Source organism: Chiroxiphia lanceolata, chromosome 8, assembly GCF_009829145.1.
Source record: "Chiroxiphia lanceolata isolate bChiLan1 chromosome 8, bChiLan1.pri, whole genome shotgun sequence".
Taxonomy (NCBI): Eukaryota; Metazoa; Chordata; class Aves; order Passeriformes; family Pipridae; genus Chiroxiphia; species Chiroxiphia lanceolata.
In genome coordinates, this window is record NC_045644.1 from 16,748,960 (window position 1) to 16,767,068 (window position 18,109).

The following is an 18,109-nucleotide window of genomic DNA, read 5'->3' on the forward strand; positions in this document are numbered from 1 at the left end:
TGTGTGTTAAGTGCATCATTAAATACGACAGAGGTTTTTCAAGACTAATTAATTCTTGCAGTTATTTTTGGCATCTTTTTAAAGACAGGTGAAGTTTTTATCCAGTTAAGAGTGTGACAATCGTACAAAATGCTGATTTCAGGTTCTGCTCCAGATTTCCTACATTTCAAGGGTTAGAGGATGTCCAGAGATGCTTCTGCTTCAGCCTTCTGTAAAAGTAAGGTGGAATCACAGATTGTGACCTGATTTTTAGTGCAGATTATATTTTACTCTGCCTTGAGAGAGGAGACTGAGGCAAAATGAGATACTACCAATGTGCAGATCAGATTTCAAACAAGGGTTCAATCTGGGTTGTGTATACTCTTGCGTTTTGATTCAAGATCATCTCTAAATACAAGGAGTACAGTGAAACCATTCAACAGATTTAATTTCTTTATTAATTTCCTAATTAATGAATAAATTAACTTGAAATTTGTGCAGAGGTATTTCCTTCTTCTTCACTGTGTAGATAACAGTAATATCTGTTAGACTCCAGGCCTGTGGCACTACATCCTCTGATAGACACTACACAATTCCTAATACTTTGTAGTTTTGTAACTGATGAAGAAAACTGGAAACTTGAATTTTACTTGTGGATAACTTTATTTAAAATATGTAAATTATAGTAAATAAAGCGTATATTATTTATTTCTATGCACATGAAGTTGTTGTCAAGATACACATATAGCGTTGTCAAATCTACAGTGTAGTAACTAAGAATTTAAGCAGCATGATGCTGAAAACTTTTCTAGAAGCAATGTCTGACCCTTTGATTGCACTGTGATGTTTCTCTGGTACAGGTAATTATATGTAGTGGTTGTTTTTCTTTAGTTAAAATGCAAAGAAATGAAAGGAATTCTCAAAGAGAATATCCATTAAAAACAGACACAGCAACAGCAGGCAGCCTCCTAAGTGACTTTTGTGAAAAACCAGTTTAAAAGCAAAGAAGTAGAACTTCACCACTTGTAGATATCACTGAAGTAAAAAATGTCCCATGAAATGTAAGGGGGGGATTACTCTTGGTTCTTAAAAACATCTTTAATGACCTCTTGAATCTTGGCTAACCCTATTGAAAGTCTTAATTATCTATTTTACAGTTCTAAATACAAGCAGGTACAAAGGATGGAGGAGCTTGATTTTGGTCCACAGCCTGAGGTGAAAACTCTACTATTTAAAAAGATGAGGTAAAAAACTCTTCTTTAAATTGGTTTCACGATCTTCATTGACAAATAATTCTGTGGGAGGAGGAGGGAAGGAAAAAGAGAGATAAAATGATGTACATAAAATACTTCAGTTTAGTTTTTGAAAAAGACATTAAGATATTAAACCAGATCAAAATGTATTTAGGGTGTGGTAATTTCAGTTCAAATACAGTAAAAATGAGCAATTTTTTTTCAGACTAACGCAGACTGAAATCCAGACTCTAGACCAACTATTAACTACTTTAATTGTGTAGGGTATTAAATCTTCTAAGCACTCACTTGCTCTGTCGTTAGTTAATGGGTTACTCTAACCTAACTTTGTTTCTCATAAAATCAGCTGAATTTTTTTATAGCTATAAGCATATATCTCTGCTAACCAGAGTTGAGAGACTCCCATCTGAATAAGGAGTGCATCCTGCTGATGACTCCTGTCTGAAGTAGCTTCATACCACAGCTGGAGAACAAACATTTAATAATTCTTACCGGCAGTGAATAGAGGAGCACTGCTGCAAACAAGAGTAGAATCAGCAAGATGATAAGGCCGATAAAGAGCCATTTAAAACCTGCGCCACACATAAATTTCATTGTCTTGCAGGGATTTGTAAACCAGAGGAAGGAAGTATCTGGTCGGCTGCATTTTAAAAGAAACAAGTATTATTTATACTATAAAACCAGGAAATACTTATCATGAGATTGTGACACATTACAACACGCTGGTTTGGAGGCTGAAGAAACAGACAATTTTGTAATGCAAGATAGCCCCTGCAGTAAACACGTGCCATTAATACTGAAACCACCTTGCGTTTATCTTAATGAGGATAAAAGAAGGAAACAAGAATCAAGACCGGCTTTACAAATAAAGTCTTGCAAAGGATAACTGACATCTAATAGATTGCTCATGCAGATTTTGTCAAGACATCATAGTAGCTAGATATTGGATATTTCTAACACTATTGTGAGAAAACTATCTTACTTTGGTTAGATCTAGTTGGGGTTCATGTTGGGTTCATCTCTTCCTTTACCAGCTGGCCTTTCTTCAGCTTCTTTTTCATTGACAACTTCCAGTGTCATTTCAACTTTGCCCTTCAGAAAAAAGGTGACATGAGACAAGGATCTTATTGAAACAGCACTAATGAGACTTGCTCGGCACTTACACAGCAGTACTTACAGTTGGGATCAGCTCATTGTGGCACCTGTGACTTCTGTTCTGTGACAGTGTCACAACACAGTATCAGGGAATGACACATAGAAAAAAACAAATCACTGTACATAAAATTGTTCTGTTAATTCATCTATACTTCCTTGCCTAAAGCTACAATTTTTGTTTTTTTCAATTTAGCAAACAAAACCAGTTTTTCTTTCAAGAGCAATCCAATGACCAAGTATCTAATTTTTCATATTGCTTTGGCTGGTATGTGTTCTGAAAATTTTTCCTCATTTATTAAATTCAGTAATATAAGTTTAAAGGCAAAAAACATTAGAAAGAAGAGGCGGACACACTTGAAAGGCTTAATGTTCTACAAATGATAAATATACATTTATATTCTTCACAGAATAGATTAAATGCTTTGGTCTTCTGAATGCATTCATAATCACAAAGCTAATCTGGGTTCTCAGTTCAGAAATTTTATTTGCTGTTTACAAAAGCCCTTGGATTAACTTTAAATTCTTCCTGATGTCCTCCCCGGGAGCTGCTTGAGACTATGCATTCACTCACACAATAACTTAACTGGCTGCTTTTCGGTGAGATAACACGACTCAGCCTGGCACCACAGTCTTTCAATTAAGCAGGGCTAAACCAACTAAATAAATTAAATATTAAGCTCACACTTTAAAACAAAAAAATTGTTTGCTGGAACCAAATTCCTGAACTTGTGCACGCATTGTTCTACTTACCCCCTCCTGTCCAACCACTGAAAGATAATGGCTAAGTGAGAGACTCTTTACAGTCTTCCTTTGTAACTTGTGAGCATGTTTTAAGTACTTTTAAAGAAGTAACAATCATACCGCTAAAATACGGGAGCATCCTTTTCAACATAACATGGCCACCATCCTTTCATGGATTCTGTTCAAAGAGAGAGGCGGTCCTGGAGCTTTCTGAGAACTGTCTGCCTTGTATTCTGGAATCATGTCTATATCACACTTTTCTGGAACTTTTGCTGGAATGATTGTTTATGTAAATCAAGTTCCACAAAGCCTAGGAGGTGGATAAAGAAACAAACACTGCATAAGACAACCTATCATACAGCACAGTGGTTCAGCATCAACCTTTTCTATCTCTAACATGTTATATAGGAAAGACGATCAACATACACATTACATTCTTGTTTGTCTGAGGATGTGCGAGGCAGGGAAGTGGGGACACATCAGGCTGTGTTTAAACCCATCTTGCTGGTGTTGATAAATTTGATTTAGCAAGATCACCTCCTCCTTCTTTAATGTAAGATCAAATGCATTTTTCTACTTACCCCTTATCTATTGATTCTTAATAAATCTATTGATTTTTAATAGAGGATTTTTCCCACACACACTTAAACAGAAGATACCCAAATACAGCATTGTAATATGTAATTCCTAATAGTTAAGTGCATGATTTAGGTACCTTACTGACAGTTTTAAATCAACTACTTGTTTCAGTTTTTGAGGCCTATATGGTTTGTATATAAGCTAAAGACTTTTGGAGCTGTCTTAATACAGTGCAGAGAATCTTCTGCAGAGCCATATGTCTAGAGAAGGTAAGGATTAATAACACTGTGAAATAGATCACTTAAACCTAAATACGCATTATGTCAACACTCTTACATTGACCGAAGTAACCTGTTTAAGTAATTTTAATTAAAGAAAGAAGCAAAGCAAATTTTCCTGCACATTATAATTTCATGCACTTGTGAGAGGGCTTACCTGAATGAAATATATCTTGATTCCACCTCAAGTATGCCTTTACTGAGTGAATATTCACTCATTCATTCATGATCACAAGTAAGCCTGTACTGTGAGGGAAACCAGGAGTTTCCCAGAATTTGCATACTCAGTTTCTCACTCTGTAAACACAGTCCTTATGTCCTATGTGATAATTTAATATCTTCTTTTTATATCTTTCTTTGGAGACAACAGTAATTATTTTATTAGAAATCTTACCCAGATAGTCATCCAAGGAGAATTTGTCATTATCCCATATTTGAATGATCAGTTTGGGTGGGATTCTGAATTCTGTCTTGTCAAGACTCCAAAATGTTCCTAAATTTTAAAAAACAAAACCCAAGCACCTTTAAAAATTACTTATGAAAATTCAAAGATTGGTCAGTTAGTACCTGTGAATTCTGGGTTGGTGGAAGTATTAAGGATCTGATCTTAATCTTGCTCTTGCTAAAAAGACTGCTGTTGTTGCCAGTGTGTTGTTCCTGGCCTAAAGGCAAAAACTATATCTGGTCACAATAGCAGTTTGAGAAAAGTATGCAGAACTGAGGCCAAACTGTCTCTTTCAATATGTAGGTACAAAATGATCAGACTAATTACAACCTGTATTCTAAGTATTGAAATCTTTAGAATACTTACTTTTTTGGAAACTACACAGAGTTGCTCTGCTGGGAGATAGTCAAAAGGAAAAACAAATCTCCAGTTAAGTTCCCTTCACCATCCAATGATCGGTAGTGAACATCAGTTTTCTGCTTATTTTCTTCATTACCAGGCATCCATCTGAAAATACAGAGAGACGTGTCTGGTGTTTGCAGTGGGACTACAGTGGTGCTTGTTTGTACAGTAACTGTGTCAGTAAGGGGTTGCAAACAAGCTGTCTGAATTGCTCACAGAGGGCTGCAGAGTTTTTCACGCCCTTTCTCAGTTTGGTTCCAATTTGGCACTGTAAATAGGAACATCTGACTGGATTCTCATCTGCTAAGACCAGTTTTGTATCAGCAGTGAGTTGCTGAGTTCTTTCTCAGGAGAAATTAAATCAACAGCCTAGTATTACATTTCTCTGATTTCTACTGAATTTTTTACATTAAGATCAGGGAACATAAAAATGAAGAACCCAGGTTATGTAGCACCAAATCCAACTCACTACCTTTTTAGTTGCTGCCCATCTCAAGAGATGAAATTCTGGGATCTTTCACCACAAATTAACTGGTCATGCTTTATCTCATAATACTTCTGTACTTCTCTGAGGTTAGCAGTTGACTGGCTGAACCAAATAATCCTTGGAACCTACGGTCGAGGTATTCCCAGGATATTCTGAATGTTACTCATTGTAAGCAAGTGTTAACATAACAGAGTGTTCCTACCCTTTCACATAATGTCACTCATTTCTTCCCCTGTGATGCTCTTTTTCATCCAGAAGGACATCTTTGGTGTTCCAGACAATCACCCGCAAGATATACCTAAGAGAGATGTTTGAGGAAGAGAATTGAATATCCTCTGTCAGGCTGCCAGATGGTGTGGAATATATAGGGATACTCACTTCTTGGCTTTTCGGGGAGTGATGTTGAACGGAGGGCCTGGTGGTCCTAAGCTTTTTGGGAAAACATCAACCCACATCTGGAGCTTTCCCTGTAGTAGTGGAGAAGATGAATGAGGGAGTGTATGCTGCATACAGGTTTGTCACTGTAGTTCCATGGAACTGCTTATTGGCACACTCAGTACTAATTTTAGTGACCTACATCATGTTACCAATGTCAGAACTTCTACAGACTTCAGAGCAAGCTCAATCCCTACGTTATAGAATCTTCTTCAAATGAACAATGCCAAGAGTTCAGAAGATGGTAGGGACATTAATTCCTAGTGAATCAGTGCAAGCTAGGTGCCTAAATAGTTCTCACTGTTCTTTCAGAGGTGGTATTCAGCCCAGTGTCATTCAGGTGATAGTTTGCAGCTGGTGGCCTACCCCACGTAAGTGATCAGTCTCCTTACTATATTCTGAAGTAAGGCATCCACTGTAGATTTTACACTCTATTTCAAATGCAAGCCCTTTTATTTTTCAGAGAAGTTTTCTGGTTTCTGCGAAAACTTTCTTAAAAAAAGACTCCCAACCACTGGTGAGTCAGACAATGCCAGAAAACTAATGTTAGCCTTTGTTCCTCTCTAGCAGAGATGTCCAAAATAAGACTTCATGTTTAAACTTGCATCTCTGAACCTTGTAGAGAAATTGGCAGTTTGGTCTCATTGCTGAATGCAGCTAGAAAGCTCTTGAGCCAGGCATCTCCTTTATTTCTGTGAGGTATAAACTACATATTCCAATTTATTTCAGTAACAAAGTTATAATTAAATCTTTCCTAATTTCCACTCTGTCAGTGTTTAAGATGTCACTTGGAGTTCTTAATGGCAAACCATAACTGTCTTTTGTTATGTTTCTAGACCTAATCTGCTTTAGATTTTCAGCCAAGTAGTAACAGTTTGTAGCCCTGCTCCCCCTGAGTGATAACACTCTATTGACAACATAATATAAATTTCAGAATGCTCACTTCTGCATTCGAGAAACCATAAGTAAGCCTGTTTACAGTACCTGGGAGATGTTGGGCTGGAAGGTGCTATATAAGGTTCCTGTCTCCACATGTTCAGGTACCAATCCCTGTGTTCTGAGGATAGAAGGCTAGCCGCTCTTCACCTGGGCCAAGATGCTGATGCAGAACTTGTTAGCTTCTAAAATGAAGGAAGTAGGAAAAGAAACAGGGACTCACGAACCAGGATTTGCATTTGAACTTCAAAATTAAAACCAGATATTTAAAACTGAGCAGAAACATGTGTTCAAATTTGAAAATATCAAAGATTTTTTCTAATATTCCATAAATACTTGAAAAGTTTTATATTTTGTATCAATATGAATTAAGACAGAAATATAAATAGTGAACAACCTCACCAGCTTCCTCCAAAGTATACTCTTGTCCCCCATAGTTAATTTTTCTACCATTGTTAGAGACCACAGGAGGAGCATAGCCCTTTAAATCTGGCTACATTTGCAATAACTTGGTGGGTTTTAGTTGATCACGCCAGGTATTCACACCTGAACTTTTAGGGAAAGCAAAAGAAACACATCCGAAAATTATTCACTATGCAGGGTATTTACATAACACAATAAAATGTATTTATTAAACTAATACAGAAAGGACAGCACTGTAACTGACTAAACAGAGGCCACTTGAGTTTGATACAGTGACATAATTTTGTATCAGCTCAATTACCTTCCAAGACAGAGTGCTTTTTTTCTTTATATACCAAAATAATTTACACTAATAGATGCTTTCTTATTTATTTCCATGACTACATCAGAGAATACTGTTAGTGTGAGTTCCCTGGACAGAAATAACACACATTGCTGTATTAACAGAATATTAAAATGTTTGACATCATGGTTTTCATTCGAGGTTCTTCTGAAGACTTTACAGCTTCACTCGGAATTCAGATGACGGAATGAGCACAACAAATAGCCATGAGAAGCCATAGCATTGTTTTTTAACCATAGAATTAGATGAAGCCCAGATTTTTTCAGAGACTGGGTACTCGATCTACAGATAAAAATTTTCAATAGACAAAATTACTTACATCCAATACTGCTGTGGGATGCCACAGTGAGATCCATAACGAGAAAGAAATCTGTTCTCAAGATCAATTATGGTTTCACCCACTTTTTCATCACGAGTCAATGCATCATAGTCATAGACTGAAATTTTCAGATCCTTTTCCTGAGGCAAGAAGCAGCTGAGTTCATACATTCTAAAAATAAAAATACTCAGTTAAGGTTATTGCTCTTTTAAACAATGTTTCTTATTTTTAATATTAAAATAAACCAACTAAAAAAGCACTTATTTGTTTATTTTGAGCAATTAGCCTTTACAAGATATTAAAGGGATGCTTCCAATGCTGATAAATCTAGCAGTAATTTCCATTCATGCTCCAATTTCTATTTGTACTTATTAATAATTTCATTTGTACTCCTCGGATATTACCTCCTTCCTTTCTGCACAATGTATTACTTAGATGTTTTCTGTGTAGCAGCTTGAATTGGGACTGAGAAAGAAACTGGTGTGGCTCTACCAGCCACTGTAAAAAGATGGTTGTTCAATCCACTGTTTCTCTATGATTAGAAACTTTATTTTTTTAACACAATGCAGTAGGATCCTTAAAAACTACAGTCCAAATGATAAACTGCTATGACTAGCAGAGATTATTCTGTTATCTAGCTGTCCTACATTAAACAACTGTAGAGTTTTCTCAAATTAATTCTCTGAATTTAAAGAGTTGCAGCCTTGTGGTTTCTACTACTCCTGAATCCATTAGCATTTAGGTAGAGTATTCCATGGTTAATTATTCTCTCTATCTCTTTTGTTTGTTTGTTTTATTTCTAGTCAAACTTTTAAACCTTGACTTCCAGAATAATTCCTGCAAAAACTTGGAATTTGAAGGTACTCTGTATCTGTAATCAAATCTCTTTGCTGTCTATTTCTTTGTATAGTCTAAACAATTGAAATCCTGTAGTGCATCACTGCAAAGGATGCTTTCTGAATGCTCTGTGATCCTTCTAGTCCTCCTCTCCAAACTTCCTAATTTACCAAAATCCTCCTCTAACCTCTCGACACCAAACTAGAATTCCACTAGTAATTATAAAAATGAAGGAACCTCTTAATTCCCAATTAGTAGTTTTCATTCACATAGTTCAATGATATCATTAGCCTTTGATGGAAAGACCAGTGTGCTTGGGAATGCAGGTTAAGCTGATCACTCGTTGTGACATCCAAGTAGTTTTCAGAGTTAAAACTTTTCCATATTCTATAAGCATATTTTTATTCTTATATGCATAACACAGGGTGGTTTTAAGATAAAGACATTCTTTGACTTCGTGCAATTTACCCATGTGATACAGAAAATCGACAGCCTAACCAACTTCTATGTTGTCCAATGACATCAAAGGGAAAACCTTATGCAATTTTACTCATAATTAACTGTCAGTATGCAACCATGAATAGAGCATTGGATATTTCAAATAATGGTTTATCTTAAAAAATAGCAAAACATTTTAAAATACAGTAAATTGAAAACACAAAAAAGTTCGTTACCCTGCCAAAAATTGGGTTGAGAGTATTAGGCACATAATTATCTCTGTCTTCAATTACTTTTTTACTTAGAGATATTTTTATATAAGGATCACACTATTAAAAATAAGAAAAAATATTGTTAAGGAGTATTATGAAGACTAACTTTATTTAAAATATACTACACCAATTAGCTTGCAAACATTCCAAAGCAAAAAGTCTCACCAGCCCGTTATTATCCTGGGGTTGAAGCTGCAGAGCTCGAACAATATAAATTCTCACAATACACTCCTGAGGCCACTGTCTGGCAGCTCCCGGAACTGGCGGGGAGGAGCTGGAATAGTGGGATCGTCAGCAGTGCATAGATTTAAAGGATCCCTACAAGTAATATAAAGGCTCAGTCAAGAAATGTAGAAAAGTCACTCAGCTAGGTTGTTTTTTCTTATTTATCCAACACATACACACTCTGGTGTAATTAGGAATAGCAATATTATAGCCTGATCCACGGTCACTTGGAAGTCTTTTGTTTTATTTTAATGTGTTCTGGATAACGAGACTTACTAAAAAGACAAGGTTATATCCTTTGGCAATTTAATTAATTCAGCTAGTTTTATGTCAACACAATTACTCAGTTTGCTCCAGCTGAGAACACATAACAAATATCTTGTATTTGTTTCCCTCTCCAAAAGCATCGTTTAAGGTTTGGTTTGGGTTTTCTACATTAGCATTATTTTAATCTATATAAGTCATAGAGACACAGAAATAGTAGAAAATACCTTTTCCAAATTCATTCTAAAAATGAGTTTCTTTGCTCAGAATGTCTGCAGGTGAAACTTTAGTCTGTTCAAGAGGTTATCTGGGAAGGTTCTGTCCCACACGTACCAGGGAAGATTACATTAGTAGGAATGATACTTATTTTAAATTAACATGTATCACGTGTATTGTGAGCAATGCATAGTTGTACCTTCCTTGACACAGAAGGGTACCTAAGTAGTTACAAGCATCTTTTGCCCCTATTGATGCACACATCCATATTCAGCTTGCATGTAGACCTACTTCAATGATAACCACTTACTTAGACGCAACTAGCATTTGGTTATTGCCCACCATTTGAAATTTACCTTGAACTCCCCAACCACTGATGGATCGTCATTGTCCTCAGATTTGCCTCTGTATAGTTTAAATGTATCACAGAAGTCTGTCAAGTTATTAAATTCAGGTACTTTTTCCAATTCACAGTCATACACCTTAAAAAAGAAAAAGTAAAATGCAAACAATGCAGTTTAGAAATTATAGTTTTTATATCAAAGTGGAAGCAAATGCAATGTTTGGAGATGTGATCAAGCCTCATTTAGGCCTTGTTAAAAACAGAGTAAGTATCATGCCATAAGCTTATTTTTACTTTCTTCATTATGTGTATTAGATGAGAAATAAAAGTGACTTCAAATTTTAAGCAACAAACAGTAAAAGTACTGATCCTCTGTGCTCATACTTTATCAATGTGTATGTTTATTTGGGATTTGCATGGCACCCTAAGAAGTCAAGAGTAAAATCCCCTTTGACTGAAGGTAATATTAAACTCTTGATACATCTCCTAATAAGTGTATTTAAGTAGAAGAGAAGCCAAAACACCTTCTTAAAATTTTCATTTCACCACATGAATTAGTAATGAACCTTTACAGGAAATCAGGTACAGTTAAATTTTGAAAAGCATTTAAAATAACAAAGGGCACAGCTCTGATTAGGTCTTGGGCCTATAAACTCTGAGATACGTTAATTTATTTTATCCTGAGCAATACCTTTAAAGTGTCATATCCTTTTTTAATATACTGTCCACATTTTTCATGTTCTCCTATTGAAGCATAAAATTTGCTCCACCAATCAACAATTTCTTCCTCCTTAAAGAAAAGCAAATAAAAGACTTTTTTGTTAGAAGATAAATCCTCTTTTATATCATGCTGTACAGCAGAAAAAATGAACAATTAAGCATCATAGAAGATAATATACTCTGAAACTTATTATCAGTTAGATAATATTAAATGTTCATCTGAAAGAGAATAGAATGTAATTAACTATTAAGGCTAAAAAAATGGAATGTGTCTTACCCAGGTTTAGGTATCTAGTCTGTAATCCAGCTGTGTTGACAGTCAACAGCCAGCCACCTCTGAGCACGTGATTAGTTACTGGTATCTAGATACCTATCTCAAAGTACTGATTTTGGGAGGTGTGTGTATTTCTCTCCTCCACCTTCTGGCAGGGCAGTACAGCCTAACCACCTGAGTTCTAAATTACTGGAGTCAGAGGATGTGCAGGTACACTTTGCTGGTGCAGTCATTGCTTCAGCTGGTAAGGAACAGCACCATCACACCTGGTATTTGTTACAGGGGTTGCGTGACTGTGAGAACTACAGTGAACATGCTGAAACTTTCTCGAGGGATAAATGTGCTAGTTGCTTCCAACATTCCTAGTTATTCAAACCACTGCCATGTAATAAAACTGGGACAGACCTGTAACTGCTCTAACCATACATCATTCCCTTAAAACCAGCAGAGACTGCCTGTATCATAACAGAGTCTTGCAATTGCAGATCTACCTTATTGCTTACTGAGTGCAGCTGAAAAGGAGTAGTGAGTCTTGCCTCCTAAAAAATAGTACTTCAATAAGCCTCATGACACCCTAGGTGCTAGCAATCTATATATTTCCACTAATACAGTATTTATTTAAGTCTGATAATCACTGTGTTTGAGTGCTATTTTCTGTATTCATAAGGGTTGCATAATATAATTATATACCCCTGAAAACATACTTCCATGGTAACGAATAGCATTCATTCACTGTGTAAATTCAATTTTTTTTTTAAGACTCTATGGATTTAAAGAGAAACTTAAATTATTATACGGATCATTAAAGGTGATGGTTTGTTTGGTTTTTTGGTTTTGTTATTTGTTTTGGGGTTTTTTTATATATAGGGCTTCTTATTTTAGTCTTTCATATTTTTCCCAAATTTACCACATCACAAGTTCACTGTAGGTTTTACATAAAATATTTTCAGAGATTACTGTTCTCACCCACACGCTTAAAATGCTAATTTAGAGGCAATATTGATATACTGATTTTCAACTGGATATCTCATTTACAAGAAAGCAATGTGTAAAAGTAGTATACGTTACCTTCTCTGTAAGCTGCTCATGAGAATCAAGTCATAAAAAAAGAGCAAAATAGAAACAATGGTAAGGATATGATTTGTAGAATATTAGACAGTTAAACAAGCTTTAAAGTTTGAGGTTTTATACACAGTATGTATGTGAAGTAAGTTACTAACAATAATTTAGAAATGTTTTTGAAGAATATTCAGACACCAAATGTTTAACTTGGATTTTTTTTTTTCTGCTGTCAATATGTTCTAGATATTAAGCTGGAGCACATATATATATAAATTTGAAAAACAGATTTTACAGAGGACTGTAAAACATTATCACCCTGTGCTTTGTTCTTCACATAGCAAAGCAAAACTTGAGAGAAGCTTGGTTTTTATTGTATCATTGTAGTGTTACAGTCTGGATCCTATTTATTGATTTCCACAGTAGCATCATTCTCTGCTTTCATCTGCAGTTGCACAAAGCACTGGATCTGATTTATTTCAGATGAAAAATGTTTCTAAGAGCACTTACAAAACTGAACCTATTCCAAAGATTCTTTTCCAAAAAAATTTCACATATGGAAGATTCAAGTGGGGTTTTTTGCCTTTTTTCACTATTTGCTTCTCTATAAAGTAATTTGCTAATGCTCAACACGAATTATAAGGTACAGTAACAACCAGTATATGTGTGTTTATAGATCTATCCATATAAGTATAAAAACAATGTGCACAATCCAAAATGCTTCACCTGTTAAATCACAGATACCATAATTATGACCTGATAGTCCATTAAGAGCAAGCATCACGCATCCCATTTGGAAGCCGTAATTAACAAGTGTCATTTGTGCTAGTGTTTTTTATTATACCTTGTGTTTTTATTTAAAAGCATTAGCCATAATTTTTTTCGTGAAAAGCAGAAGAAATATGCAAAACATTTTATGAATACAAACCAAATGCATCAATAAGTCAGGACATCACTCTGGTATATCATACTCATTTACTCCCATTTCTCTAAGTAATTATCTTGCTGGGGGTGTTCAAGTCTACCATATCTTACTAGTCTTGTCTAACTTCAAATCAGAAACACAGCATAATTTTTTAAGGTTTGCATAGAACTGTCATTTTCTGAAGACAGTTGGAGTGATTTTTTTCTTGGAAATCATACCGTTAGCAATTCGCAAAAGAATTCATCAGATAATTTTGAATACTTGCCGTATTTAAGTTTCACTTTGTTTAAACAATGGTTGGTAATGTTGACAATGTGAAGGAAAACTTGCATAATATGCAATAATAATTTAAACTCCTAAGTTAAAGCCTTTTTCTACTGTGTAGAAGTCTTAATCTTTCATAATTTTGGAGCATAATTTTGGAAGAATTTAAATTAGAGTATATGTTTTGGGTTTGGGGGGTTTTTTTTGCCTTGATATACCTTCAAATGTCTCTTCAAATAATGCACTTGGTAGTTTTGGAAAAAAGAAATTAAGGAAAAAATAAAGCTTTTAAAACTTTCTTTAAAAATTCCCAAAGCAAAAATAATCTTCAAGCTTTGGATATTATTCTTACTGAAAGTTGTAAGCAGGATGTGCTTACAGAATGCCAAAACACAGAATAAAATGCCATAGGATAATTAGAGATTTTGGAGTGAGATATTCACATGATAAAAACAATGTGACGGGTACTGTCCTTTTTAAAATGTATCCAGTGACTTTAGTGTAGATTGTCACACATGATGTTTTCAGGACATGAACATTGAACTATTAGCTTTTCGAACAATTTGGAATTATGGAAAAAAATGTCTATGATGCAGTGGATGCCTAGAAAGTTTAAAGTTAGAATTTTACTTATCATAAAGTTATTTTATTTTCCACAAAGTAGACTTCTAGACAAGTTTTAAATATTAATAGTGTGGTTAAGTAATTCCTGTTGTGTTTCACGCTTTTACCACACAGATTCCAAGTAAGCTGAAACACAAAATAGGTTTTTAGTAGTTCATATATCTTATATGCATAGTAAGATTTTCAGAACAAGGATACCTCAATATCCATAACTAATCACACCAGACTTACAAGCATCATCTCCTCCAAAATCTATGGCAGAACTGCCAAGAGATGTACACCCTCATGACCCCACCACATTAATATTCTGGTCACCTGCATGCATTAGCTCGGTACATACATACATGCACTGTTGTTGGAGAAGCCATTTTGCTGAGTGCTGTTGACATACTGCTTAAACACTGGAAATTGGAATGTAATTGATGAAATTTTGGTGTCCTCAAAGTATTGTCTGCATAGCATTCATACTTCCCACAGTTGTACTTATTTTCAATTGTTTTTCATTTCCTCTAATATGGATGCTATCACTGTATCCAGAATTGTATTTGGCTTGGGTGATGTCAAACTAAAAGAAATTGTGCTTCTCCTTACATAAATTTGAAATTTTCCCTTTATAGTTGAAACTACATAAATACAATCAATTTTGCCAGTGTCTTTGAAGAGCTAAATCTTCTTTATTTTGTAATATTTCTTCTTAAAAATTTTAAAGGAAATAATAATTCTCTGCACTTATATTAGAAGAGAAAACCTATTTCAGACGAAAGTTAGAGAGTGTTCTAAGTTAAATATTAAGGACAATTTACATGTATGATGACAAGAAACACAAGACCATGGTCTATGATATACTTAAATTAGTCTGAATATCATGACTTTAGGATACAGAAGAAGAAATGAAGAAAGAACAATGCAATCATTAATATACTCAAATAAGAGTGAGAGTTGAAAAATCTAAATTCAGCAGTATTTACTTTGGGACCTCTGCAGCAAAGTAAAATTTTCTGCATTTTCAAAGTCAAAATTGTGGATTAAGAGCCTGCAAAATTACTATATATAAAAGGACATAACCTCTGTGCTTCCTTTAACAAAACAGGCCAATCAGAAATTAATGAAAACATCTTCTAGGTAAGGGAAACATTTTACATTCCTAAGAGAATTGAAAAATTTTCCTTGAAAATGCACTGTCAGGAATTTGGTTTCACTAATGTTTCAACTGAAGAGTAAAATTCTGCAAGCTAAATTATTTTTTACCTGGCAAGTAAAACTGTATTGTGGTGGTCCCGAAAGAATCAAAGCAGTAAAGATATTCACAAGGCACAACAGAAAAGGAAAGAAGTGTTAGTGCAGATAAAACTGTTTCAGTGGTATTGGGTTTGGATGACTTCAAGGTAAGAGAGACAAAGCCATGGCTGTGACAAAATGAACAGCTGAAGGTCTGCACCCACCAAAACACACCTACTTCTAACTCCTTTATCTAGAACTGCTCAGTCTGTGCCAGATTAGGCTGCTCCAACCACCATCAGTGGGCAACTGCTAGTGTTCTATCATGTGCTTTCAGTAGCTATTGAACAAGTGAATTAATTCTTAAACCACTGGGTGAACCTACCAAGCACAAAAATGCTGTAGTTTGATGTTTACTATATGAAACAAAGGTTACAATGATGAACATATTTCCTTTGCTTTTCTGTCACAAAGTGCCTTTGTTCCATCTGGCTTTCTAGAAGGTTGCATATGTTTCTGACAGTTTTGCTGTCTAGATAGTTTCTCAGAAATCACAGATCTGAAGAATAAAGTAAAGCATCAAATTTCAAAGATTACCTGAGCTGTTAGCAGTGGCTGTGTGTCTTCCATATCAATTACTGTATCCTGGCGAGGTGCAGCAGAGAGCAGACTAACTGTAAGCCAAAGGTTTTATTAAGGCAATATGGTGTTGGAAAAATATCTTACTAAACAGTTGCATCAGATTTGAAATCCAAACAGTCACAGAAGATGTAAACAATTAATTTGTTATATGTTTGATACTCTAAAGAAAGCGATTAGTTGCCATTTTTTGCTAAAAAGCCACAATATATTTTTGTGCAGGACATGCAAACATTTCTCAAATATACAGACTTTTTAAAAAAGAGTCAAACTTGGAAAAAATATAGAGGAAAATGTCAGGATTGTATTCAGAGCATTCTTGCTGGAATCCTGGGTTGTTACTTTGATACCATTGCCGGGGTAATCTGCAGGTAGTTAAATTCTAAGTTGACACGAAAGAGGAACTTCTGGGAACTAGCACATCAAGCATAAGACTGGACTTGCCTTTGCATAATGTTCTCTAACACTCCACAGAATATTGCCCTAATACTCTGTTTTAGAGTTTCTTTCTTTCAGAGAGCATTATCTCCAAATAACTACACAACATGAGGTAGCTATTCATCACTACAGCATACAGAGTAAACACTGAAGGTAGGTAATTCTAGCATCACATAAGAAAGTAGAACTTCTTATTTTCCAGCTTTCTACCTTTCAGTTGTGGTGCAATGTCCTCTTTAGTGGTGTAGGGGTCACAGCGAAAGCTTTCCAGTAAATCAATAGTACATTGTCCCACGATGGGCTTCCGTCCAAATGGTCTGTGGTCTATTACTTTAATAACAAGAGATGGACTGTATAACTCCTCTTTTGGCAAAAGCTAAAAATAAAAGGTTAGAGTTTTTTTATAATGCAAACAGAAGAAAACCAAAGAATAAAGATTTCCCCCCTAAATCAGAGTTGTTGCTTCATTTATTTCATATTGAACTACTATGTTCTATGGCTTTATGGTGAATCAAAACTTCTAACCTTATATTATGAATTAATAAAAATCAGTAAGAACAATTTTAATTGCCCCAAGTCTTGAATTTTCTAGACTCTTGCACAGATCCCATCATAGCAGTAGGAAAGTAGCCACATATCTACAGGTAAATTAATGCCTTTTCAAATAAAAAAATATATATACTGCACTGGATTGTGCATATAAAATTGTACACTTATCAATGACTGTACAGACACATTTACATGATCTTTATTAGAATTTTCAGGCTCATAAATTGCTTATAGTAAGTCAAAAGCATATGTTTGAGTTCTTCTATTCAGAACAAATCCTTGACCTTTAAAACTATGAATAACTTATTTTGCTATATGCAGCTGGTTTTTTGTAACGTACAACTTTCATGAAGAGAACAGAAGATGGAAAATTCGGTGTCTTTTTGAGGTTTTTGATCACCACAGATTCCACCATTTCACCCCCACATTCCACAATGAGACTCGGAGACATAACAGGTGCCAGTTGGTAGTTTTTCATGTTTCGCAACCCCCAAGCCAGAATCTGTAAAATAAAATCCGTACAAGCAAAAGTGGAAGAGATATGAATATGCTTAATATGATACTCAAAAGTAGGAAGAAAGAAATAAAGTCTTTAAATAAAATCTGACTGGCAAAATATTTCAAGGTTCTAGTTCTAGGAAAGTTAATGGAAACAGTGAAATTCCCAAACACACTTAAGAAGAGAATCCCCCATATTTCTCACTATGATTTTTTTAAGTTTTCTTTAAGCAAATGCAAACTTTACTGCCTAGAGGATGAGATGATTGTACTTGTATTCAGTTAGTTTAAGAGTAAGCCATACCCTCAACAGCAGTGAGTTGAACTACTGGTCTGATTCCTTGAGGTACCATGTAAGCTTTGGTGCTCTTTGTGATGGAAGAATTGGAAGGTTGGCACCACCCTCTTAAGACATAAACACGGTATAAGTTTTCTCATCTTCCTTAGATGAAATGCCTTGCAAGTATTAAGATAGTTCTTCACATATTCTCTCACTTTGAAAGGATATATAATGTCTATATTATATCACAC

At 35.0% G+C, this 18,109-nt stretch overlaps 1 protein-coding gene across 1 annotated transcript in view; it reads right to left on the minus strand.

Annotated features, from left to right (window-relative positions):
• Positions 1 to 623: 623 nt before the first annotated feature.
• The window catches only part of MYOF (myoferlin), a 66,679-nt gene continuing 49,193 nt past the window's right edge, over positions 624 to 18,109 (minus strand). The window contains 30 exon segments of the mRNA XM_032695180.1: positions 624 to 1,274; positions 1,725 to 1,872; positions 2,215 to 2,324; positions 3,249 to 3,265; positions 3,268 to 3,306; positions 3,309 to 3,330; positions 3,333 to 3,415; positions 3,418 to 3,438; positions 4,380 to 4,478; positions 4,793 to 4,864; positions 4,867 to 4,937; positions 5,509 to 5,564; positions 5,566 to 5,617; positions 5,698 to 5,786; positions 6,739 to 6,820; positions 6,822 to 6,864; positions 6,867 to 6,875; positions 7,093 to 7,241; positions 7,776 to 7,946; positions 9,288 to 9,379; positions 9,488 to 9,561; positions 9,564 to 9,640; positions 10,370 to 10,509; positions 11,062 to 11,160; positions 12,433 to 12,444; positions 16,052 to 16,128; positions 16,742 to 16,907; positions 17,421 to 17,582; positions 17,878 to 17,936; positions 17,939 to 17,981. Coding sequence (XP_032551071.1) covers positions 1,239 to 1,274; positions 1,725 to 1,872; positions 2,215 to 2,324; positions 3,249 to 3,265; positions 3,268 to 3,306; positions 3,309 to 3,330; positions 3,333 to 3,415; positions 3,418 to 3,438; positions 4,380 to 4,478; positions 4,793 to 4,864; positions 4,867 to 4,937; positions 5,509 to 5,564; positions 5,566 to 5,617; positions 5,698 to 5,786; positions 6,739 to 6,820; positions 6,822 to 6,864; positions 6,867 to 6,875; positions 7,093 to 7,241; positions 7,776 to 7,946; positions 9,288 to 9,379; positions 9,488 to 9,561; positions 9,564 to 9,640; positions 10,370 to 10,509; positions 11,062 to 11,160; positions 12,433 to 12,444; positions 16,052 to 16,128; positions 16,742 to 16,907; positions 17,421 to 17,582; positions 17,878 to 17,936; positions 17,939 to 17,981 — 2,370 coding nt within the window. The 3' untranslated portion in view covers positions 624 to 1,238.